Here is a 27,329-nt window from a genome sequence, read left to right as displayed (position 1 = left end):
CCAAGATATTTTTACATAGATTATATTTTGAAGCAGTAGAAGACTTGGAAACATAATGCATTTGTACAGCAACTGGAAGCACAAATTACTAAATCAGATTTTTTTCATAATCTAATTTTCACAGGTTATTTAGTTTTAAAAATATGATTGTTCAATTAAGCCACTTAGTACTGTTTATTTTAAAAATCTTTTACATTTCTAAATGGCTTTGTGATCCTGAGCAAATTGGAGCTCCGGGAGTGTAATACATATTTATTAAATGTTTTGGCCTGTAGAAAATGTTTTCAAAGGCTTTGTTCTCCCACAACATTCTGCAAGTACACACCAATAAAAGCATCATGCTCTGACTGCATGGAGCTAAGAAAAGTGACCTGGAGGAATTAGAAGAGGTGATAGAAGGACATATTTTGGCTGGCTTCATGTTTAATTTACAAAAACATTAAACTTTTCATGTTTAATTTAAGGAAACAGTAGAATGTTGGGATTTATAATCCCAGTGATGCTTTGTCAGTGCTCCAGGGGGGGTGGTGGCACGGCTGCTGTACGGGCCACAGATGTATGGAAACATTTTACTAAAAATGTCTTTATTTTTGTCACTGAGGGGGAAAAAAAAGGAGAAAACAGCTAAGGCAGCAACAACAAAAACAAGACATTAGGCATGCACTACTAGTCTAGCTAATTCTAGGGGTGCTATTAGCAGACATTTAGGCAAATCTATTAACATTTAGCATCAGCACAAATGCGATTGCGTTCCTGCTTTTCCTGTTTCTGGCAAAATATGCATGGCCATTCAAGGGAGGAGAAGGATATTGAAGCCGTTTTTTAGGTAGTACAGTTTAAATGGGGAAAGAGGTTTTAGGAAATTAAGTTGAAGAAGAAACTTGACTGAAAAATGTTACTTAAAAAGGGAGTGAGATATCCTAAAGAATAATGCTCATCAGGTGTTTTGGGTGGCATGTTGTGTGTATCACCATTGATTTCATTTCTAAACAAATCTTAAGCTTTCATCTTTTATATTTAACTTTTCCTTTTTTTTTTTTTATTCTTGGAATCTGGGAATACCTTCTCCAAATGTATACAAGGTAATCTTTTCTAACTGCATCCATTGTTTGAGTTAAAAATACTTTAAAAATTATTTTTCATCTTCTAAGATATACCAGACAACTGTACAGCAGGACAGGCTGAAGTGGTAGCTGCGGTAATTGTCTTATTTTTGACAGTGAAAAAGGGCAAATGCTTTATTATAAGTCATAAAAAATCAATTGTAATGTGATGCTGTAATGGGAAAATTCTTCTAACTCTAGCTTAGTTTTTTTGTGGGTTGACTGACATCATATATTATACGATAGAATATTCCTCTTCAACTTTTTCAGTGTGCATTTTATTGGTTTTCTTCTTCTTTGAGCTACCCAAGTAGCAACTTGATATCCGGAAGGAGAATTTGTGAGCCAAAGTAGAAGAGTCCCTGTGTGCACTGAGTTATTAGAGATACTTCTGTTACCCGCTCTCCTTTCCTCAGTGCCTCTAAATGGGGTTAATTTAGTGTGGCCTCTTGGTTCTTTGGAGACCCCAGAGCTCCCAGGGACATCCATAATGCCTGGTGCCTGCTCAGGCTCTTCTGGTTTTTCCAGCTGTGTAAAGTATTAATTTGTGGAGAAAAGATTTCTTACCAAGTGTAGCATGAATCCTTTTTCTATAGTGAGAGAACTCTCTGTTAACTTCTGGTTTTCTGTCCCCTGATTTTCATCTCCATTTCAGTTCTGTATATTGAGTTTAATTGATAGAGTTGCAGCAAATGAAATAGGAAGTTTTGTCCAGGCTTTTTATAATGTTGATTTAGAAACACATTCTGTTGTAGGGCTGTACTGATAGAATGTCTGAGGTCTGTTGTTGCAGAAAGTCATGGATTTTGACTCATTTTACAGCTCTACACTTTTGTTCTGTCCTTTTCACCTTTACCATTGTGTTTTGCAAGACTTTTCCCTTGTTTAGTTAGATAATTCCTCCAACAGTTGCTTTGTTTGATACTACTTTTTTATTTTTTTAGTAATTTCTTCTTGTTCTGTGAGGAAGGCAAGAATCACATTTCTATGAACCAGATACTTTGTTACACTAACACATATTTTGTACTTCACAAGTACAGATTTAAGTGATTATTTATATAAAACGTGTGAGAATAAATTCTTCCTGTGCTTGTCTCTTGAGGCTTAAATTCATGATTCTGAATTTTTCTACACTCAGCAGTTAATGATTTAATTTGTATTGGTGGCAGTTTAATTCCTATCACTGCTCAAATGGCATTGACTGCTGCTATGAAAATACACAACCATGAAATAATCCCAGATTGTTGTGGGGAAAAAAAAAGTAAACCAGATTTAAATACTTAATTTCTCAGATATTAATCTTGAAAGGGAACTGTTTAAATGTAAGAGAAGAGTAAACAATCTATTCTTCTTACAGAATCCTTCAGTGTATCTCTCAAAAGTCAAATTTGATCTGGAATGCTAATGTTACATTTCTGTATTTCAGAGGATTTGGGACCTTTTAAGCTGTCTTAACTTCTCTCTGCTACCTTTTGACACATTTTGGGAAGGCATAATGAACTTCTGTTGGAGGCAGAGGAATTCAAAAGTGTTCAACAGTGTCAAACATAATGCCAGAAAGAGTGCAAAGTCTTTTCAGTGATCATAACAAAAGTTGATTTAGAAGTCCCCTCAATGTTTTACTCCTTTTTTTTTTCTTTTTTTGAGGCATATTTCCCATAGCAGCTGATTTTCTCCCAGAACATTGCAATGTATTTCAGGGGTTGTGCTGACAGCATCGTAGAGACTCCAGAAAATGAAACCCACCTTAGAGCATGGAACTGAAGTGATTCCTGGTTTTAAAATCTTTGAAGAAGAGACTTTGGAGAAAAATAGTCATTCTAATGAGAAGGCATAAAGTGCAGTCCTCCCCACGCTGCTGGATCACAGCACCCAGTTAAACCTCTGCATGTAGGTTTATCACTGGCAGAGGCAGCAACAATTAGAATTATCACAATGTCATGATGGCTTTTAGCTGCTCCTCTGAACCTGCTTGGTATCTACAAGCAAAAAAAAAAAAAAAAAAGCTAAACCAGTAATTTTTCTTTGTAAGAACTCAAAGTATAGAATCTTAACCAGAGAAAGTTTGATTCTGTTGTTTTGATCACTCGGGACGTGAGCAGACACAATGATGGTGGTGTTGTACCTGTGGCCAATCTTCCTGAGAGGTGGTCATGCCCCAGGCCTTTGGGCAATGAAATAGTCCAGTGCACTGGGGTGTTCCTTCATTTTGGGTCGCCTTGTTAATAGTGACAAAGCCATGTACCACCTGGAGTACATCCTGCTTGTAGTAACTGTCAAGAAGCAACAACAATGAGCAGGTTAATGCAGAAGAGCATCCCTTAGTTACTTTTGGACTGGGGACAAGCAGTGAATGAGCTTATTCCAGGAAAATTTTGCCAGTTTTCACTTCTTTGTATTGATATTTAAATCTGAATGTTGCTCTTGTTAGAGGTTGTTGGAGTTGATGGCCCAGACTGAGGTTTGACTTACATCACAGAGGCAAACTCTTGCCCGATGGTCTGATTCTAAATATTCTAATATCAGGATAGTTCTGCATTCACTGGTGTCAGCTTTTCCTCAGTGATGTACCTGTCATATTAAACATAATATCATTGTAATAATGAAGCCTCCTTTCACCTTGCTGTCTTTGAGCTGGCTGCTCTGTTGGATCTATAGTAGAGGCAAAAGATAAATAAGAATGGCTAAGTTTTAATAATACTGGGCAAAGAATGAACTGGATACTATAAACATTTTCTGTCCTAACAATTTCTATAGATAGGAAGGATACTGCTGTAGTTGTTAATGACTTTGAGATTCTTAAACTCATATCAGGGGTGTCGTTACTCTAACAAAGTCTTAATCAAGTCTTTCAGTGGCAATATTGAATTTTAAAAGTTAGTAGTTACTGGTTACAGCGTGACTTCGTTAGTATACAGGAAAATCATTCTGTGGTGATTAACATCTATTCACATCTTGGAATGCATTATGGGCTCTAAATTATCATAGAAATTAATGCAATCTTCTTAAAAGGGTTTAAAATATGGTAATAGATACAGCATACTAGCACCTGCAGCTCAAGGTACCAAAGTTATTAAAGTTGGATATAATTATATTTATTTTGCAAGCATCTAAATGAGGGGGAGAATAAGAAACAAAGTTTAATAAAAATTGAAAAGATAGGCACTCAATTTGAGATCAAGACAGATTTTTAAAATTTTCTTTCATTTAACGAATATATTGATATTTCTGATGCGTATGAAATACTTTGTCCACTTTAAAGCTTGAAACCTGTGGTAGAATTGTGATATTCCTTGGACTGACTTTGTACTAGTAAACTCAACTGGGTTTCTTATGATTTACACCAGTAAATCAAGGAGAGAAATTGGTTACACAAGTTTAATTTTTCAAGGCTGCTGCTTCTTACTTGTGCACTGTGCACATATTTTTTTAAGGGTCACTTGCAGATTAATTTTCCAGTGGTCTAACAGAACAGATGTATGGAGACAAAATATGGCAGCTGCTTGCAACTCAGATCCTGAGTTAGCAGAGAGCAAGCAGTGGTACCTGAAAGTGAGCAGGTACAATTAACTTGGGGCTGATGTGCTGTAGTACTTTGCTTATTTAGAGATGTGATATGTGGATGCATAAATAACTGATCTGAACTTGACTTCAGCTCCCATTCTGCAATTAAACTCACGGAACTAGTGAAAGGTTATGATTATTTCCCCCACGTAAAAGAAAAATATACATATATATTCATGTGTTTCTGTTGAATATCTGTGGCATAATAAGTAAATATCTCCTCGTTCCTTATCTCCTTGTTCTTTGGGTGTTTCATAGAGTGAATCCCTGCCTATCTTTAAGATAACAAGAAGACACGCTGACATTTGATGGCAGTGTTCATTGTGCATAAAGTGGAGCGTGTACAGCACATTAAGTGCAGAGTTGGAATGCCAAGAGAGATTTACAGATAACAGAAATTAGCAGAAAACGGTTCTTATTATCAGTAGGGAAAAGCTGTATTTTAAATGACAGCCAGATGCTTGTTTACTGTGATTATAACGTTAATGGTGATACTCTGTTCGCAGCCACTGAGGTGGGGGGGGGGGGGAATTCGGGGAGACTTCAACCACAGCCTTACTTTATTTATTTTTGTTTTTCCTGAAGTTGAATGTTATGTCTGCTGCTCACAGTGCCAAACAGTATAAAGCAACACAAAACCGGTAGCTGTTTAATACTGGTTCTGGCTTTTGGTGAAGGGAGTGTTGGGATACGTGTGTTTTGCCAGATGTGGTACAGGAAAGCAAAATCTTTGCAGTATCATTAGATTATCATTCATAAGTACTTCTGTTTCAATTTTCTCAACAGTTCCTTCAGCACTAGAGGCTTCTAAGCATCTGTTGATATTTTATGATGGTCTTAATGAGATAGAAAAACAAGTGTTTTCTGCATAGGAATGAGTTCAGAATATTTTTGTCCCATTTGGAATGAAGTTAGAATTACAATTTAGTCCTGATGTAGATACCCTTGTCCAGCTGTAACACTTGAGATTTGCTTTAGCTTTAAGAGACTGAAAGTAAGCAGCAGAAAAGGGAATAAAAATGAAGGGATTAAAAAAATACGAACACACCACACCCTGCAACAAAACAGAAAACAAACAAAGTCAATAAACAGTGTAATTACTAATTCATTCAGAAATTAAAGTCGTGGCTTTTTAAAGTGAAGTGGCCAAACCCAATAACTAACAGTTTGCCAGGGCAATAACACTGGTATCTGTATCTCTTTTAATTGGCTGTAACCTTTCCCTTTGTGTGGAACTATTACAAAATAAAAGGAGAGAATATTTAGAGAGACAGGGGTGTGTTAGCTCATGGTTTGCACCATTTTAATGAGGCCAAAGCAATAAAGACTCCCAACAGCTCCTGAGGTCTGGATGATGAATGGCTGTCTTCCACTGATGAGGCACAGCGTTGTGCTCAAAAATATGAGTTGCTGTTTAAATATGAAAATATTAATTTATTCAGTTAGGAACTATTCTTGAATGATTTATTCCTTCTCAGGAATATGTGTGCAAATGTATTTGAATAAAAATCAAATAAGTTTTGCTTCTTGGCAGGAGGAAAGTTGAAGTGGCTGGATTAGAGAAAATGCTTTTAAGGTGTGGTAGATTTGGAAATAAATAAATAAATAAATAAACCACATGCACACGTGTTCAAATACATTTACTTAGACAGTTTAGGTATGTCTCCAGTAAACTGATCATTAATCACATGTAGCAAAGTTACAGTGAGAACGTAGCAATTGCCAGCTGTGCCATTTTCCTAATGCAAGGTTAAATATGTGGTGGATAAGTAAGTGCTAGTTTTAGTGGAAGTGTGGATAGTAATTATTGCCTATTGATTATCCTTAATGGCTTCATTTATTCAAGGTGTTTGTCTTATTCGATGTGGTGGAAATCTACTGTGCATCGAGCATAAAATTGAAAGATGATGCTCAGAGTTTCTCATTTGATGATCCTTATGATTTCTTATTTTGTGCTTTAATTTTTTCCATTTTATTCCCTCGAAAAAGATCTGAAGTAACGATCTGAGAGTGGACAAGCAGCTTCACATCCACATACGCATTAACATTTGTATACTGAGCTGCAGTGTCTAAAAATAGAGCTGGTAAACACATGTATGATTGCTGAGTGTATTCCTAGGGGAAACTGAAGTTGCTTAAGAAAGGAATATAGCTCCTCTTGCACACAGGAGCACCCTGAGAAATAAATCCCATGTAGTTACCTTCCCTTCACTCACAATATCTTCACATACCATTTACAAGAGAAAAAACCACTGTCAAAATAAAATAGGTGTTACTTCCTGTGACACACAGCGACATTGTTAGTCTGAAAGTTTTATTAACAGCTCACATTTATATATTTTTATGATACTTTTAAAATAGTGAATTATGAAGGATTGAAAATATCCTCCAGCTTAATTGAGAACCATTATGTCTAGTAATTGCCAGTGATTTCAGAAACAGCCGTTGTTCTCTGGCCTATTAACATAATTTGAATTTTTTATTGCACTTCATAATTATCTGTTGGAGTTAAAAAACAGGCCCATTTACTGAAGTGTTTAAGAACAAAAGCCCCAAATGGGCTGGATTGTGATGTATTATTTCTATTAACCGACCTTGCTGGAACCGCTTTGTACATCAGTTTTTGATGGGGTCGTGACTTGTGATAGAAGAGGAGGGTGGATTTTCTAGTTTTCATTTCACTAAGTGTAGGTAAAACGACATCTTTTAAAATTGTCTTTGACTCTTTCTTACATATCTACTCCATTTAGGCCTCAATACCACTTTAACATGATTTCCATGATAGCTGAGAGAAGCACTATTTCGGTCTTATATACTTTACAAATTTTATCTGTTCACCGTGGCAGGTTGGCAAAGACAGAAGGAACTTGACCCCTGCTGAGATTATAACATTTTTATATCAAGATTTCTTTTTAGTTCTGTGATTTGTACTGAAAACAGGCTCCTTATCTCTCTCTTAGATTTCTATGTACTGCAATAGGAGAAATCACTGAAACTCGCTGCATTAATACTGGTTTTTCCAACCCATGATCACGTGCAGAATATGTGATATAAATGCCTCCAGTGACAGGAAGATCTCCTTGTTGTTCCTATTTCTGTCGTCATTCTTTGTAGAAATGGTTTTAAGCAGGTTTTTCTTCCTTGAGTGTTTAGACCTCGAGCCTCCAAGTAATCTTCTCAATTAGTCCCTGGGGCTGTAGAGAGACAGGAAAGTGAAGTTCTCTTAGCACCTAAAATTGCAGGTTCATGTTGAAATTAAGGTTTTAAACAATCTGGTATTGGAGGGAGGGGAAAGAGGAAAAGAACAGGTAGAAGTCCTGGACTTTTGGCTGATGGTAAGGATAGTTAAATATGTGATTGACTTTTCAGAGAGAATCGTAACTAATTTTGTAATCCCCTGGCACGTGATGTGCCAGGCTGTGTACTCTGCTTCTCTCTTCAGTGATCCTCTCTGTCTTACTAATTTCATCTACATTCTCCTAAAATCCATCAAATGTTGTGTTCAGCCTTTTCAGGACCCTGATGGAAAGTCTGAGGAGTTTTGGGGGACAGAGGACATGGGGCTGGGGACAGGGAGAGAGGGGACAGACTGCAAACCACTCTGGCCTCAGCCAGTTGCTTATTTAGGGCATCCAGCTGTTAAATAACTTCACCCATCATCTGTTTCTTCCTTCTGTGGCAGAAACATTTTACATTTCCCTTTACATTCATAATCAGACAGCACATACCAGGAAATTGGTACAACTCTTGGGGAAAAATGGTGCTGATTAAAAGAGAGCCTTTGCTATGAGCAAAAACAGCTCTTAAGCAGGTTTTGTTTGGTTGGTTTGGTTTTATTTTGGAGGAAATACTTTTCTAAAAAATTGAGAGAGCCCAGCTGTAAACCTGAATTCCAGATATGAGCATTCTGCAAGCTCTGAGTAACATCCATGTAGCTGAGAGGACTGTAAAAATCCCATGCATGTCTTGGCCAGTGGCAAAATTTAGATTTGAATAAACCCAGAGCTTTCTGAGGATTAAAATGGCTTTTTTATTATTATTATTATTTCTTTAGGAAAGTTTTACATAGGTGAGGTGGAACGAATGGGAAATTTCTTATTATTATGTTCTCCCATCATTGAAAATGATAAATGTTATATAAGTGTGATTCTTCATGCTTTAGTGTAGGAGGCATCTTTTGGAAGGCTAGGAAAGAAAATCACACATTATCTTTTGTTGTTAGTTAAGCCTAAACTAGGAATCTGGAATTGTTATACTGCCTTTATGATAGTTTTTACTGTGGGCTCCTGACTATTGTTGCTGAAGAGATCCTTACATCACATTGGGAACTGGACTAACTGGTTTTGCCTTGCAGGACATGCTTTTTAATACCCTTTGCTTGCTTGTTTGTTGGTTTTTTTAGTTTAGTGACATCAAGTTCAAGTAAAACATATATCTTCCTTTTCATGAGTAATGAGAACTGTTTTCTGAAAATAACTCTAAAATCAGCTCTTAGTAGGGTTAGGACACCGCATTTCCTAATGTGCATACAAATATATACTTGTGTATGTATCTATATATTTGTATGTGTTCATAGAATATCCATATATATAGTATGCACCTGATTCTCAAATATTATGTAGATTTTTTTTTCCTATTACTTGCAGCAGAGTAAAGGAAGATCCTTAAATAGGGGCCTGACAGACCCCAGTGAAAAGTTTTGTAGGTATTGTTTGTAAAACTGAGTCTTGCTATGCAGAAGCAGAGTCCGAGTTTTAAAAATTTCATTTCAGTGTTATATACTATAAGTGTATGTTGTTTCAGGTGTATGTCAGTAATATTATCTATTGCAGAGGATGTTGTTCTTCCCTGTTTCTCTGCCTCACTGCTTACAGGTGATGCCAAGTAGTGCCAAATTAGACATGACGTGACCTGAGATCTCTGTGCAATTGTTTTGTCTGGATGGGAGAGGGAAGCTGTCAGTGTGTTTAACGTGGGACCAAGTTTTACACTGAGACAACTGATTTTCTTCATACATTCATTTGTGAAATGCAGTTATAAATACAGTAGTTGAGCCACTTCTTGCCTTAAAATTGCAGTGTCAACGATTGTTTGAAATAAGAAACCGGAGTTCAGAAATTCAGACGAGTTAGAAGTTGCTTTTGTGGTGTGGATACCAGACTTCAAGGGTGAAAAAGAAACAATCCCAGATATCTTAAGGACTTCTAATGTTCCCTGTCTCCATTGATAGCCTGAATTTTTGACAGCAAAAGCATACACAGTTCATCTTCCCTGACTGCTTTCTCCATAAGCCTTTGACTGAGTTTAGTTATGACTTATAGCTTGAGCATGGCATTTGGGAAAAACAGAAAAAGTAGTATAAATGTAAATGTGAAGAGCTGCAGCTCATTCTGTTTTTGAAATTGTTGGTGTGAAAAGAACTCAACAGTGTTTTATTTAAACAAGGTCTGCTTCAACCTTGATTGACTTGCAGTAAATTGCCTGGTACGAGAGGCAAAAGGAAGTGGATAGAAAAATGGCAATCAACACCAAATGTTTCACATATTGATTGACAAGCACCAGAGATGTGCTAGAGTAAGATAAATTGGCTAACAGAGCCCATCTTGACAGCTCCTGAGATGGGAAAATTGTTCCTGTTAATTTGCTGCTGGGACCTTGTCATTTATGGGGATATATATTTGAGTGCCTTCTAATGGTGTAAACAAACTTTGGATTCCTAAGTAGCATATTTCAGCTTCAGTTGCTTTAATTTCTCTCTGTCCATGTATTTCTGAGCTGTAGTTATAAAGTGCTTTAAGATTGAAAAGATGAGAGAAACTGTCATTATTTTAAAGATACAGTTCATGCTGCAATACAGGATGGTACATTCAAGCTATTCTGTAGCCTGTTTGATTTTCAGTGGGGTTTTTGCTTTCCTGAAAGGCATGGAACAGAGCCCATTTGTTGTAGAACAACATGAAGAGCATGTGTCTTTATTCCTTCATTCTGGCAACTTTATAATGAAAAGATTTCTTACCTTTTTAACATATCTAGTTTTGTGCTTCCAATGCCTTTTAATCAGGTTACAGGTTTTTTTTTTAGTACTGCAGAGTGATGATCCCTTTTCCATATAGTAGTCTTTCATGTCTCCAATTTCTTTCCATTAAAAGGAAATTTTATCTTTTTAATTTCCTGTATTGCTCTCCCAGAGTACCATTAATTATGGCAACACACAACACTGGTAAAATAATTAATGGTCTGATAGCTGTTGTGTTGCAATCTGCCACTCAAAGGTTTTATTTTGGCTAAATCTTTTCACATCAAGTGAAATTTGACATAAACCTTCTCACTTAAGAATAAACATTTTTCAGTTCTCATGTAAGCAAAGTGAGCAGATTCCAGTATTCATCTAAGGTGTGGACCACAAACAGCAAATGATATTTTTCTTTCTTCCAGAGTTTATATTCTTTTTTTTTTTTTTTTTTTTTTTTTTTTATTTGAGCCTACTTCCCAAACTCTGAACTAGAAATCAACTTGACAGAGCTGGAAATATTTCAAACCTTGTTCAATGCTAGGTGAAAGCAATATTTTATCTGCTTATTTGGAAGTGGTTTGGTAGGTTGTCCATAATCCTGTGCTGGAGTACTTTCTGTGTTCCAGTTCTTCTTCAGGGAACAGTTAGCTCTACCAGAAGACATCCAAGAGATTTTAAAGGCTTAATTAGGCCTAGCTTCTTATTAGTGGTAGTATTTCACCTCCTCCTTTGATTTTAAACTGCAGTTTAGGTCCCAGCTCTGTTCCTAGACCTGAGCACAATGGATCATCCTGCATTGAATGAACAAGCAGCCTGGTATTCCAATCAGGAAAAGAGTGCTGTTGGGGGAACTTCTCTCTGTGCAGAAGCTTTTCAGGACTCCAGAGTAAAATCCTGGTTGTGCTGAAGGCAAAAATTCAGTTTGCATTGAGTTACATGGAGCTGAGATTACACTGTGGTTTGCAGTTCAGTGGTGGGATGGTTGTTCATTCTTGAAGGAGGATGTGTGACAGAGCCTGGTTACTTCTTGTCACACAAATGTTCAGTGTAAAGTATCATAACAGCCTAAAAACACCCATTAAATGTTTAAGAAAGAGATGTTTAACTACCTGGAGTGCAGGAAGACACAGGGATGTTAAATGCTGACACACTTTTTGTGTTTTGGAAAATTCCACCAGTGACAGGAAGGACTGAAAAGTCAAACCTTTAGTTTGCCTGTACACCCAAAACTCCTGCTGAGTCAGTAAGGATGGTGTAAGAAACGCAAGAGTGAATCCTGAGAGAAGAAACCAGATGAAGCAAGAAAAATTTAATTCTCAAGATAATAGCTTGTAAATGTAAGTATCAGTATCAAGAGTAATGGAAGATTAATTCCCATCATCCTGATGCTTTTCTGACTGCACCTCAGTATCTCCCAGCACTAAAATAAAATCACCTCTAGAGTGTGTCCCAGCAGTGGAATAGCAATAATTCAGAAGTGTGTTCTCCACACATTTAGAAAGCAAATAGAAACACCATATTTAAGCTGTAGGTGGAACTAAGAAAAGTAGACTTTAATAGCCTGAAGCAGAATTAGCCAGAATTTAGCACTGGCACATGATAAGAGCAGATTTTTAAGCATATTATTTAAATGATTTGCCCGTTTACATAACACGGATCATGCGAAGCCTTGTTTTTATTTCACATTTGTTCACCAGAAATTAGAGCTGCTTTTTTTAGGAGGCTGCAAAGAGTTAACACAAACCCCCTCATCATTATCTAACTCCCACCAGTCAGTACTAACTACGTACAACTTTCACAGAGTTCGTTAAATAATTACAGGAGTTTTCTCGTGTTTGTTCAAGATGGTGTTATTTTTCCCACCTATTAGTGGCTCCAGGCACTTGAATCTCGAAGTGTTGCAATGTTCCTGGAAACAAATGTCTCTAATAGACAAAAAGCCAACATCATTCAGGAGGATACACACTGGAGATGGCAGGAGTGGCTGTGTAGAAGTATTTAGAATTTCAGTAAAATAAGGTGAAAGTAAACAGAAGGTGTTTGGTTAGAGGAGCACGAGTGAGTCTGAACTAGTGGTGTCCCTGGAGTAAAGATCAAATCAAGTACTCCTAGATTTATCTGAGGAGCAAGATTTCATAGGGAGGGCTGGTAATTACCTACCCAGGACCTAATTACAACCCCTTCATTAGTGAATTCCCTGACATGAATGCTTAGCTGATAAGATTGATAAATAGGGAATTTTCTTTCTTCCCAGTTTTGAAAAGCTGTGCACATATTATTAAGTTACTATTAAGGTGAAAATTCATTCACATATGGTTGTGAGTCTTCCAATAAGTTGCTTCTCAATACATTCCTAATCTTAGAACGTTATTTTTGTCCCAGAAGGAACAGGCAGTTGATGAGTTATAATTTAATGTTATAGTTAGGGAAGTTTAATGTTTTTTTAGGGAAGTTAAGTTAGTGCTGGTTGGTGTGAGTTCTACTCCCATGGATTAGTCTCTGTTTTTACTGCCTGAATCAGAGGTAGGGTAATATTAGAGAAGGCGTTTTGACTTTATGAGTGATGGGAAAAAATCATTGAAACAAATTAATGTTTTCCAGCTATGAAGGTATCAAACATATGCCAAGTAATCAGCTTGCTAGTGTAATAGGTTCATGAAGGAAAAGGGTTTTCTAATCTTATTCACTGGTGTTTTTCCCAAGACAGCAACAGCTTTTATAAAATGAGGCTTGTAACTTCTCATTACAGAATCTAATCTGCCCAGAAGACATTGAACAGCTGCAAAACCCTAACATCTTCTAGCTGTAAATTGCTTTTATTATTTATCTTTGTTTAACTAAAAAAGAAAGGGGCATCAGATGATTTAACAAGACAAGAATTAAATGACATTAGCTTTTGACAGCAGCAAATTATTCCTTTACATACTGAATTGGTTTAGATAATTTTAAAGTCATGACTGTCTCCTTATTTTTAATATCCAAATTTCATAAAACTGATACATTTTTGTAGATGGATTGCTTAGAAAAATTAATCTAACTTTAACACTGGAAGTCAGAAGTGATTGATTTCCAAGTTAGTCTCATTCTTCTGCACAGATTTTAGTAATGATATCTTGCGTTGGTACAGTGATTTTCATATTCAAAGATTACACATGTGCAGTACTTCAGAAAATATTAACCACATGCAGAGGTCAAATGGTTTAAGGAAGATAACAAAGCTTGAACAAGCTTGTAGAATGGATCTCTAACAAAAAAGACCAGGACTTGCTGGTGGTTCTTCATCTGTCCCTTTTCTATTATCTATAGTTCTCAAACTGTATTCCTGGGTGTGCAGTAAATGGTTTCACTTCAGAGAACAGGGAACAGGAACATATTAAATATGAGTATATTTTAATGTTGGAGGATTTTTTCGTAACAGAAACCATTTTAAAATTTTTCATAACAAGTTTTGAGAAAACTGGTTCATTGTTATGTAAATCACAGGTGATGACTTCCTATGTCTAGATCTCTTTTTTGACAGTCTCTTAAAGTTTTCAGAGCCATCCTCTGTCTTTCCCTGGTATGATATGATGGTATCAGCTTCATCCTTAGTTGCCCTGACTATCATTTTGTGGCAGAGAAATACCTAAAATCATCAACAAACAGGTCTGGGCAGAAGTATCGGCCCTATGCTTTTAGAAAGACCTCATTTTCTCCTTTGACTCTTGTGAAATAGGCTCTGTGAAAACCTTTTGCTTAGCTTGGCTGGTTTTGTGCATGTTTGCTTTCAGAGATAGGAGCTTCAGAAGCACTGGAAGTACCTTTCTTCAGTGATAACTCCCTGTCATCCAAATCCTGATTTATATCTTCCTCTTTTGCCATTTTGAAGCATGTTTGCCTTGGAGAAAAAAAAAAAAAAAAAAAAAAAACGCGGTGGGAGTTTAGGCAACAGAAAGCAACGATCACAGGTTGTTAGATTTCTTTCCCTCTTTTTTCCCGAGCACTTCATTTGGGGTTTTTGTGTTGTCAGCTGGAAGTGCAGCCTGCTGAGTGAAGGGTTACCCGAGTGCTCTGCACGGCTGGCTGAGCGCTGCTGCCTGCTGATGGGGTGATGGGGGGTGCTGTGCCTTGTCTCTCTCCTGGGAGCTGCCAGCACAGCATGCTTGGCTCTGGGGGGAAGAACTTTCTCCCCTGAGCCCAGCTTTGCCTGCTGAGGCCCTCCCAGCCTCTGTTGTGTGGAAGCACAAATGCCAGTTCGGCTCCAGAATCATAGATGTGTTGCCCCGCCCCTTGTCAATTAAATGTAGGAATTTCACCAAATACAAAACATTTGTCTTCCCTATGCCAGTAGGAGCAATGTATATGTAATTTATTAAAATATAACTCTACCTGAGAGTGCCCAGGCCATTGGTGAGCCATGCTTTGCATTAATTTTGCAAGGAGAGATTTTTATTTTTTTTTTTCTGTTGCAGAAAGCAATTCTTGTGGGGAGGAAGAGGAGAGTTTGCTGAATGTGCTGTACCTCGGGAAAGTTTCACCTCCATCAGCTGCCTGCTTACTTTATAGTGCTTTGCACTGCAAAAACATGCATCTTAAGTTATCTAGTTGTTTCCTGACACATTTAGCAGCATTTCTCACTCTTTAAAGTGCTGACAATGTAGGTGCTTCACTTAGGCTGACTTGCAAACATAGTGAGAACGTGTTGAGCGCTGGAGGAGGAGGAGAGCAGTGAGCCTGTTACAGGGTCCTGCCTCTGGTCCTTGTACTGATTCTGTCCAGCTTTGCCACTGTTTCCTGATGGAAGGGAGCAAAGGAGGAGGATATCTGATCCTTCTCTTTCATCACCTCTCGTTGATATTCAGCCAATGCCATTATTAGATAGCCTTCTCTGTGTAATTTTAGTAAATATGAGCAACACAGCAACTGCAGTTAATGATCCTGTCCATCATTTAAGTCACTAACGTAATTTTATGGCATTACTTCACACAGGGTCCTATACTTTGTGTTGGTGTAACATGAACATCAGCAGCTTCAATCAGTAAATGTCAAAATCTTAATTGCCAATTAAGTGTTTTACACGGCGTTTCTGATGCCATCAGTTATGGAGAAACAACTCATCTGCTTTCGCTCTTTACTTCCTTAGCTTCCTGCATTAATATTTTAATGCTACTGCATCCTCCAAACAGTTTTTTAAAAAGTTAGCTGAAGGTTTCCTTTCTTTCTGCGATCTGATGTCTCAAGGACTGAACAGTGAGACCACTGATTTGTGTATTTTTTTCTTATCTCAGTCCTTATGACCACATCTGTAGAACAAAGAGAAGTTATTGATAGTAATAGATGTGACTGACTGTAACTATTACAGGTCATTTATGTTTATTGTCTGCATGACTAGCAGGTAGCCTGAGTGAGAGCAAGTACAAAAAAGTTATATCATAATCCCTTGGTTATGAAGATTACCAGCTGTTTAAAGCTGTTGAAACTTGATTTTGCCTATAAAAAGCAAACACGGGAAGATGCTGTCATAAATAGAATTTACTAATGAAGACAGGCTACTTAGGTCTGTGAAATTCTCAGTGTGACATGCTGAAAATGCATGGGGTTGAACAGTCTACACAGATGTTTGCTACACGTGTCTGACCTTAGAAGAGAGATTCTCCTGATGGGAAAAGTTTGAGGATACCATTTGCAGATACAATTGGCTTTGAGATCTGTTATTTACCACCTCTGGGATTCAGTTATTTTCTAGTGACAGGAGTTACTGAAATGAATAACTTCAGAATGCGGGATGGAAACACACAAGTTTTCATCTGCTGCCCAACCAAATTAATGGCAAAATGGCTATTTAAGGAGTCTGGATTAACCCAGTAGACCTGTTAAAATAATATACTTTTTTGGATATTATTTATGTCTGTCTAGATGTGTGTGGGTAATTATAATTGGATATGTAAAAATGAGTATATATATATACACATAGATTTTGGAATGAATGTTTACCTGGTGGCTGCTCAAAATTCTTAAATTCCAAGGGATTTTTTAGGTTCCCTGCTTCCTGTCATGCCCCATGGTGTATTATGGAGGCCAGGGTTTCACACACACGTGGACTTTATTTATCCACAAAACTCCATAAGTCCTTTACAGGAGCAGGAAGAACAGAGAGTATGGAAAGTGTATTTCAAATATCCTTCAGTAACTGATAAGCATCTTGCATCTCCTCTTTGATCATGTCTCTTATTTATGTGTATTCATGCCAGGAGTGAATGCAGGCAGTCTTTTTTCCTTTTTATTTTTTTCCTTCTGGTGATGGTTTTGGTCTTTCAGGCCAATAGCAACTGAAGTATCTCTTTTCCAAATGGGTTACTGTGATTAAGATGAACAGAATCTTAGCTGTCTTACAGATCTCTAGGCTTGAAACAGTCTCCTGTCACCCCATTGCTACCTTGTACCCTGACTGCACACCACAGGCTCACACGGGTGAGCTCTACCTTGTTCAGCCTCTGCCTGGCTGTGAAGTTGTTCTTAACAAGGAAATTAAAGGAATTCCTCCCATCAGTGTCTGATCTGCATCCTCAGCTTTTGAGGATGTCTTCCTGAACATGGTTGCAGAGCTGTGGCACCATTACCAGCTCTGAGCGTGGCCTGGTTTCTAAATGTAGGTTCTACAGCAGATTTTAAGCCTCGGGGACCTCAAGTGTAACAGTAATTGAGGAACAGTTTCATAAAGGTTCCTGGGCTAATGAAGAAATGAGAAATTGATTTAAAAAGAAAAAGGAATTTAAGTGATAAGAGGATAAATAAGGCCCTTGCAGAATGAGGTGCCATGTGGAATGGAAGCCCAAAGCTAGCCCAAATTTGAATGAAGGAAAGTTACCAAATAGTACTCTGAATAGTTAAATGAGATAAATGAGAGGAGGAAGAGGGGAGGAGGGGAATTTTTTTTCTTCCTTCTTAGATGCTTGCTCTTTTTGAAAAATACCTTACAGATGCTGCATTCAGTATCTTACAAGTCTTTTTCATGCATGAATATATGCAGTATGAACATGCATATGAACAGATATTGGAAGAAGAACTAATACATTTTCCTATTGAAAATGTAATGCATCAGCTTTATGTCTGGTTTCCCTTTCTAGCATTTGTATCTGTTTTATCTTTCTTTGAGTGTGTTACACAATTACATTATTGCTGTCACTGGAAGTATCCATTACATAGGATTTTTGTCAATGTACAACTAGATTAAAAAATTATTCATAGAAGCTTTAACATATTAATATATGAAGACTAGACACCAATTGTAGGAACTTCTGTTGACATTGTGATTTAGATGTTGAAAACAGCAGTGTAACAGAATACTGATGTTACCAGGCATTACAGAATGTCTCATACACTGTAGGGTATTGCAAATCCCATTGTGAAATGATGGAAACTAAGAACCATTTCAGGAGATGGGGGGTTTCAGAATCCAACTGCTGAGGGATCTATAGATACATGAATGGGTCTGACAAAGGAGCTCAGGTTTATAAAACCTGTAAGGCTTAGTCTGTTCTTATAAATGGTTGGTTGAACTTATTTCACCAAGATATTTGTATTAGACAGTATGAATTTTTCTCATTATTTCTCACTTAAGAGTATATAGTAACAAATAAATTGCATGTATCATGCTCTTTAAAGCCTAACTGATAACCCACATTTCTCTTTGGTGGTTTCACAACCATTCTCTCAGCTGTGGTACTGCAGATAGTCACCCTTTAAATTCATTTCCTAAGGCAACAAAGCTTAATAGTGTCTTTCTCTTCCTCTTCAGTAATTTTTCAACTCAATTCCCACCAAATTTTACAAAGGATTGGGTAAATATTGTAAGATATTCTGAGTGTTTCAGGGGCTGAGGGTGGAAAGAGAAGACACTTTATACTAGAACCCCACAAAAGTAGAGGGAATGACTTCAGTGGGAGTCTAATGTTCAGTAGATGCCAAAAAATCAACTTGATAGGAAGATCAGGAATGCCCCAACCACAAGGAAAGTTTTAATCAAATTTGGCAGCTTATTAGGAAATCTAACCACAGGACAGGTTGGCAATAGGTTCTGTGGCTCACAGACATCTATGGTTTTCAATTAATTTGTTCTTGTGGACAGATCTTCCTCAGGAACCAACTTCCCACCAAAATAATGCAACATTTTAACAACTTCATACCTTCTGTTTTCTCTAACTACAAACAGAGCTGTAGTAATTAGACGTTTTAGCTTTTCTTCAGGGATTTGGGCTGTATTATTTCATGATGCTAACAATGTGATTAGCTTTCCTGACAAAAGAATTCTTGAGGGTTTTTTTCATTTCTCAATGTGCTCTGCAAAAATGTATCTAAATTGCTCTAAAATACTATATGAAGTTTACACAGAAGGAGAAAAATCTTTTCCTTCATCTTATACCCTCACATGTCCAACAGTTTTATAATACAGTAACATATTTCCGTGTGATACATACAGTAAATGCAGATTTAGAATTTATAAAGCTTCTTCTTTCAGCTTCACAGTGTTGAAGCAGAGCCAGAATATGTGAAAATTAAATGCACACAGTGGGCACAAGTGTCACATTCCTGTCAGAGGTGTGTCAAACCTCAGCCTCTCTGCTTCTTGCCAGCACCGTGCAAAGAAATAATTAGAAGCTGGTTTTGCTCAATCACTTCCCTTGAATGTTCAGGATATTCACTGTAATATTTCATAAGAATAGCATAATCATGAATAATAACAATAGTTATTCCTATCATCAGTATTAGAATTATTGCCTCGCAAATGCAAGCCCACAATGAAAATATTCAGTGCACGTTGAATTTTCTCTGGCAAAAAAGATGGCAGCTGGGAGTTACTGTAGAGTAGCTTAAATCCATTTCTGTCATATCATAACTTGGTCATTCAGTCTTATCCATGTATCCAGTGCTAAAAAATATAATAATAAATAATCATAATAGTCACTTGCCTATTGCCAGGTATTTATTTTATATTAAAGTTTCTGAAGGGAAGAAGGTAGTTTGTGCTATTTGCTGGCAGCACGCAGCGCAAAGCCAGTGGGTTTCAGTATCTATAGGTGCCTTTGGTTGGTTGCTGCACCCAAAATATTATTTATATGTGATGGCTGGAATTTTTCACACTCTTCTTCTCGTTTCCCCCCTCCTTTTGAATTCTGTGTGTGGCTCTAGAAGTTTACCTAATTGCATAAACCTTAGTGTAATTCCTATAAGGTGAGGGGTTCTTGATTCAAAAAGTGAAGATGTAACTAGTGAGAAAGCCAGTGTGTGTTTGCTGCTGTTTCTTTTAAGAATGGTGGAAGTAAGGACACACCATTTCATGTAGTTTTGCTGTGGTTTAACATTTGTAGCAGATCTCTGCCTTACAGACTTTGGTATTATCACAGAGGTTGTATTTTCTTATGTATAAATTATTCATGACCTATTTTTAGATAAACTTGCAGAGATCAGAATGCGTGTTTCTCCTCTTCCTCTCATCCCTATAACTGGTCATATTCTAACAGGCAATGCAAAAAAAAACCCCAAACCAGTCTTCATCTGTGTGCCTTTGATGGAGTGGATCGGTGTGAAGTTATGGGAAGTTCACAAAAGCAAAGAATACATAAATATGAACATTGCTGTTGTTGTTGACCTGATGCCATTAGTTTAGTTGACCAAAACCATGTTGTTACAGTGGGCTGGGGTATATTGTACCCACCAAGGATTGGGCTGCAGGGTTGGAATTAACCTGGCTGGTGAGCTGGGCAGGAAATTCTGCCCCTCTGTAGGGGGCAGAAAAGCAACAGGAGTGAAAGAAGAGCAAAGCTTCGAGTTGCCAAGCCAAATTCCAGCTTAGCCCATCTCTAAAGTGGAATAATTGCCTTTCAGTCCTGCTGCTCCTCTCACATCTGCCAGTGGCTTTTGGGAAGATCTGCAACATCACAGGAAGAACCTTTGCCTTTCTATGGTTCTTGTTACATGCCTCTGAGAGATTCCTGTGCTGGAGCAATTTTCCTAGATGAAAAAAAAAAAATAATAAAATCAGCCCACGGCCATCATCATAAGAGATTTACGGATGTGATGTAATTTCAGGAGTTATAGTTCCCCGTCTCAAAAAAATCCCTATTTCTGTGAAATTTTTTCTGGTAAAATATGTAGCTGCTGCACTTGAATTTTGCAGGACGTGAGAGTGCAGTGAGGGGGCCTTTCAGTGTCTGGTGGCCGAGTGTGGCAGTGCCCACGTGGAGCAGGACAGGACCCTTCTGTCCAGGGGTGGGCAGTGGCATTAACCAGCATCTGTTCACCTGAGGAGCTACAAGCCGAGGCTGCAGGGGGAATTTTTGGAATGAGTTCACAACATATCTGCTTACAGTGCCTTGAATGTGATACAAAGGGACAAGCTGGTACCAATGGAGAGAGTGAGGGGCTCTGCACAGCAGTGCTGGGATGTAACAGCGGGCAGTTACAGCGCAATGACTTGGCTGTTGGGTTTTTTTTCATTACATTCATTGCTGATCTTTGATCCCTCTGTCCTCTTTCCCAGGTCGTCCCATTCCACCTACATCCTCGTCCAGCCTTCTCCCATCTGCTCAGCTGCCCAGTTCTCATAATCCTCCACCAGTTAGCTGCCAGATGCCATTGCTAGACAGCAACACGTCCCATCAAATCATGGACACCAATCCTGACGAGGAGTTCTCTCCTAACTCATATCTGCTGAGAGCATGTTCGGGCCCACAGCAGGCTTCCAGCAGTGGTAAGAAAATTGCAAACATACGGAGTTTGTTTGTGACATGTTCTGTGCCAGTTTTATGCCTTTTTTTTTTTTTTTTTTTTTTTGCTTTAAATTTGCAAATGTGTTCTTGCATCAGCACAAAATCGAGAGCATCTGTGGAAATGGGGCAACAAAATCTTACTGGTTTATTTCATGGAAACTTTTCTGGAAACATAATACAACATATATGGTTTTTCTTCATTTTACTGTAAGGAGATTTTTAGTTTTAGGTATCTTATAAGCTGTGTACAAATGTTATTGAATTCCTGACGTCAGAAGGATTTATTTTTCAAAGTCGGTTTCATGCTCCTTGATGTATCTTGTGGGAGAGAGATAGACACACAATGGTTCTTTTTTCTGCATGGGTTAATCTAATATCTCATTTGGTGATGAGGTTCTGTATCTAAAAATGCATGTTGCTTCTGCCAGTCTATGTCTGTTCGTGTTTCCAAATCTGTCTGGTTCTGTACTTACAATGTCACATTTAACTAAGATCTGCTATTTTTCAGCAAATGAATTCTTGTCTTTCAGGACACTGTTTTAAAACATTTGTAGCTCTATCAGTCATGGAATCTGTAGTGCTTAGGGTTTTCCTTAGTTCTCTTTCTGTACTTTTTTTTTTTTTTTCTTTTTATTTTCAATTTTTATTTTTATTAGCAGGTGCTGACTTTACAGTTTGACAGCCAAAAATTGAGGAATGAAGATACAATCCCTTTTTAGAAATAAAGGCAAAACAAAGGAAGGCTATTATAGCACCTTATATTTATTTTTTTTTAACATAGATATATGTTGTGCAGTTCCTGTTTATTTAACTAAGTTTATATCTTAGATGCAGTTTCTGATCTGCCTAAGGGGTCTCTTTCCTGTAACAATACAACTTTGAACAGTGCTGGGGATACTTGTGGTGTGGAACTGTTGGTTTTTTTGGGTGTTCTCAGCACACAACAGGGGTGTGTGATGGGAGGATGAGACAGTGAGCAGTGGAAAGATAAGATTCAGAGGGGATATAAGGTAAAACTTTTCCCCTAAGCACTGGATTAGAACAGGTGGCCCAGGGAGCCTGTGCAGTCTCTGTCCTTGGAGGTTTTCAAGAACAGGTTGGCTAAAATCCTGAGCTTGCTCTGACCTCAGAGCTGCCCTTGCTTGGCAGGAGACTGGACTAGGGACTCCGGGGGGTTCCTTCCATCCTGAATTATCCCTTAACCCCGTTGAGATATGTTAAAATGTAATTGCACAAAGAAATAATGATTCAGAGATTGAGCGTGCTTCTTTTAATAATGCTTGAATTATGAGAATGGTAAAAATGATGCCCATTTTGAGGGGTTTTTAAGAGGTTCAGGGGGATCTGGGGAGCTGCAGACCTCAAAATCTGTAATGGGCAACTCAGTAGAAATTATGGAAGTGGGGAGTGGAGAAGTGGGTGTGATTTATCTCTGAATCAGTGCAGTTTCATGCCTGAGAAACATTCAAGAGTCCTTTACAGGGGTCAGCCATTTCTGAGTAAGGGGAATCCAGGTGATTGAAAGGTCTTTGTGTTTTCAAAAGTCTCAGAAAAATCTGTCACTAAACGTTTTTAAGGAAACTGAAGTTAACATAAGGGTGAGAGGGGAGGTTCCTGCATGGTAAGTGGTTATTTGAAAGGCAGTAAGCAGAAGTTGGAGCTCCCCAATGAATTTTCATGGGACATAAAAATACTTGGAGAAGGTGGTGAGCTGTGGGGTATAAGAAAGGGATGGCAGGGTGATAAGAATGAGATCAGCCCGTGAGGAATCACAAAAGCACCTGTGAGACCAAGTAACAGGGCAATAAAATGACAGAGGAAATTAGGGCAGAGAAATGTAACGTGATATTCATGGAAAAAGCAGCTCTGGTTCACAGGTTGGTAATGGACCATTACCTGTGTGCAGTGAGGAATTTGGGGTGTGTTTGCTTCCTCTCAGAGCTGGGAACAGCTGAAGAAAGGAATAAAGAACAAAAGAAGGAACATTGTCTAAAGGATGTGGTGGATCAAACATTTTATGAGGGTTTTAAGGGGAATGGGAAAAGTAAATGGGAGAGGGATGAAAGAAGTAGAAGGAAATCAAGGTCAGGGAATATGAACTAAAAAAGAGACTTGGAGGATACTTGAGCAGTTGGTACTTGGTATTTGCAGCCCCTTCTGGGACTGAGGGAACCAACAGGGCTTTTCTTAGGAAGCCAAATGAGGGAAATTGCAGTAAAACAACACCTGAAAATTTGATGGAAGAGCTCTTTGTTTCATTTTAAATAATATTCACTGTTTCTTTATATCCTTAAAAGCTTTGTGTTTGACAATTGTTTCTGTGGGCTGACCCAAGGAGCCTTTTTGGCATGCTCTGAGCTTTGATTTGTTCAGTCTACATTTTAGCAGTTTTCCCCCACATAGCCCAATTACTTCTTTAATAAATAGTCATATAATATATAATGACTTTTAATTTTCAGGGTATAAGAAAAAGGTGTCTGTTTCAGGATTTGTTTTAAATTTTTGACCATAGACACATGCATCAGTATTTGATCAGCTCTCTGTGTCCAATAGCATGAGCTCTTCTGGACTTAATGCATCCTCAGGAAACTAATAGGCATTTTCTAGTGTTTGGTTTGGGGTTTTTTGTTTGTTTTTTTGTTTTTGTTTTTTTGTTTGTTTTTTTTTTCTGTAGCTCTCACAATGTTTCCTTTACAGAGTTTATAAGGAAATACCACAGCTAATGATATTTACAATAAATCTTACCATTTTTTGAGTCTCATCATTATCCTTGAAAGATTTTCAGAGCAGCATTTATCATCTACACGATAGGGAAAGATATATCATGCTCTGGTTGTAGGTTTGGGGTTTTTTTCCTTTTTTTAATTTTTTTTTTCCAATATCTATGTTAGCTCCTATGGAAACTTAGCAACATAGATGCAGACATCTGGCAGATAGTAAATAAATGTAAATATTTTGTTTGGATTCGGGGTTGGGTTAAAAAAGAAGATTTCTAGATACTTAGATTTAAGGCTTAGATCCCAGATAATCTTTGAATCATTGATAAATATTTGCCAGCATTTTCTAGGTTCTTCTTTAAACATTTCTATGAGAGTCTTTAAAGTACATGCTGAATATGAAATATTTGCTGAAGTCTTGTACTAATTGCTTTGTAGAAGTGTCCTCTTGTTTGTCTGATTGTATACTTACACTTGCCTCAACCTCTACAATTACAGGTTAGCTCCTCAGCAGGTTTAAGATGAATCTTTTTGGATATGAGGTGATGCTCATCCACGTGTGCTGCCCTATGCCCTTCACAATAACCATTCTTAATATATATGGAAAAATCGTTTGCCTAAAAAAATTACCTAATCAAATCTTCTATCAAATGAGCAATCTATTGTTGATGTTAGGAAGGCCTTTAATCTACAATAAATCTTTGTTAGAACTCATCAGAGCTCCCAGTTTGAGAGAAATGTGATTATAGCACTCCTAAAATGACATTACATCATCGGGGTGATTGGTTTATCATTTGGAGAAGTGGCATCAATCATAACCAGCATAACCACACAGTAAATGAATTCAACCTTTCTACTGCAGAACAATGACACAATAATTGCTCAAAATCAGACTTAAAATGAAATCAGAAAATGCACTTTCTTTAAATATGATGTTAACCTAATGGAATATATTATTAAAAATCATGTTTGAGGAAGTTCTATGTAATTAAAAATATGTGAAAATGTATTCCTTTTTTTCTCTCATTAGAACCTGATTTCAGTTGCAGAATCATTTTCTATGCAACAAGATATTATGCTGGTTTTAATTGAACTCCCATCACTTACATTGCTTGTATTTCTTAATATAATATGCAGCACAATTATATGTGATGAAGGACAAGAGGTTTTTGAAATCTGGTGCACCTGCTGATAGTATTTTGAAAAACACAAATATTATAGAAGGAAATGAGACCTTTTATCCTTGAAAAGATAGTGGATTATTTTCTTTTTCCCTTTTAAAAGAAGGTCAGTTCCTGTCACACCATTTTCTAGGACGGTTTCTTGCAGCTAAAATAGGAATAGGTTTGTTTCTTCTTCCTGTATGTGTTGTATATATGTTCTTTCTGATTATATAAGGTGACTCAGCATGTTGGAATGACATTTTAATACCTTCACTCATAATACAATGTAACAAGTTGTTTTTAAACTTTATATAGAAAAAAAAGGGGTTTTGTTGTCTGCACCTTTGCTTTTATTATATAGGATTAATTGCTACTAAACCAAACTTTGGACTCTCAACACAGTCTTTCATATCTATCTTTCATATAGTGGATCTATAATTGGGCACATTCATCAGCTTCAACCATTCTTAACAATGAGAAGGTAAAAGTAGAAGCAGAATGATTTTTGGAGTATTTAGATTTTGGGAAAAAATCACCCTAAACTGTGATTTAGATATTGCCATGATTCCCAAGAACTTGAAGTTTACTTGGAGGGGAGACTGTGCCCAGTTTTTCAGTGTTAACATGTCTTTTTGGCTCAGAGACAATGATACAAAGCATTTGGCTCAATGGAACAGTATTTGCCCACAGAGTAGTTTGGACACTACTTAAAAGACAATTTGCTTTGATTTTTTTCACAAGCAATTGTTGGCAGCGAGGAGAGAGATGCAAGTTGGCTTGAATGAGATAATTGTTGTTCTTTAATGTTGTCTGAGAGTTAGAGTTGAACTGAAGAATATGACTCCTTCTGCTTATGACCCTATTATGTGGTAATTTTATGTAAAATATCAATATTCATTATATTCAGTATAAATATCTCGAAGGATATCCTATGTCCAACAGTTACAACTTGTCTGTAGAATTTCATTATTATTAATGTGTAATTACCAGCACCTTTGTGCAGTTTAATCCAGTTTGTTAAAATCTTCTTTTCTGAAAGAAGCCAGGACTTTCATTAATGCACTGTAACTGGAGGTCTTATTTGAGATCCTCTGTTAAGAGCAACACTTGGAAGTGTTTGTTTTATAGCCCTCTACAGTCTGGCATCAAATAAAGAAGTAGTTCCAGTTTCTAGTCTATAATGCAAACCCATACAGCAGATATTCATCTTTCAGTAATAAATGAATCCGACAGAAAAATAATTACATCTCCTTCAGGTGATTAAGTATCACCCCCAGCTCAGTGGAGACCACACTTTCTGTATCTATCAGCTTACAGGACAGAAAATAAAGTAGCAGCAACAAAAATCTAGAACTCATAGCTCTTTGTTGTTGCTGTTGATGTTTGGTTTTGTTGTTTTGGTTTGGGTTTTGGGGTTTTTAATCCTCATAAAGGATTGACTTTTGCATACTTAAGAGACTAAATGTCAAAAAGATCTAAGGGCTACCTCTTAGATCTTTTTGCCAGAAAGACATAGGTTAAAACTGTAGATAAGAAACCTTGGTGTGCACAGGTGTCCCAGGGTGATACCCAGTTGCTGGAGGAAGTGTTCTGTGATTAACCAGGGCATGAAACACTCTGCCAGGAATCTCATGGAGTTCAGCACAGGGAAATGCAGAGGCCTCTGCCTGGAGAGGAATAACCCTTGTACCAGGACCTGCTGGGACTGACCAGCAGCTCTGCACTGGGGGGTCCTGGGGAGCAGGGGGTTGACCAGGAGCCAGCAATGTGCTCTGGGGCAAAGCACTGACACTGGTCGTGGGCTGTGATCTTTCTCTGCTCTGTGAGACCCTTTTGGAGTGCTGGGTGCAGTTGTGGGTTCCCCAGGACAGGAGGGACATGAGCTCCCTGGAGCATGGCCAGGAAAGACCACTGAGGTGCTCAAGGGATTGGAGCATCTGATACATCTTGAGAGGCTGAGAGCTGGGACTGTCCAGCCTGGAGAAGAAAAGGCTCAGGGGGATCTTATCACACTGGGGAAG

General features: G+C 37.7%; 1 protein-coding gene across 14 annotated transcripts in view; it reads left to right on the top strand.

The window, feature by feature from the left end:
- Positions 1 to 27,329, top strand: part of TENM2 (teneurin transmembrane protein 2) — a 634,310-nt gene that overhangs the window by 389,329 nt on the left and 217,652 nt on the right. For all 14 annotated transcript variants that reach the window (XM_032702528.1, XM_032702527.1, XM_032702526.1 and 11 more), the window contains one exon: positions 21,200 to 21,409. In XM_032702528.1, coding sequence (XP_032558419.1) covers positions 21,200 to 21,409 — 210 coding nt within the window. The remainder of the gene's footprint in view (positions 1 to 21,199; positions 21,410 to 27,329) is intronic.

This window comes from Chiroxiphia lanceolata, chromosome 15 (genome assembly GCF_009829145.1).
Source record: "Chiroxiphia lanceolata isolate bChiLan1 chromosome 15, bChiLan1.pri, whole genome shotgun sequence".
Classification (NCBI taxonomy): Eukaryota; Metazoa; Chordata; class Aves; order Passeriformes; family Pipridae; genus Chiroxiphia; species Chiroxiphia lanceolata.
Note: the sequence above shows the minus strand (reverse complement) of the source record. Positions and strands in the feature narration are given on the sequence as shown.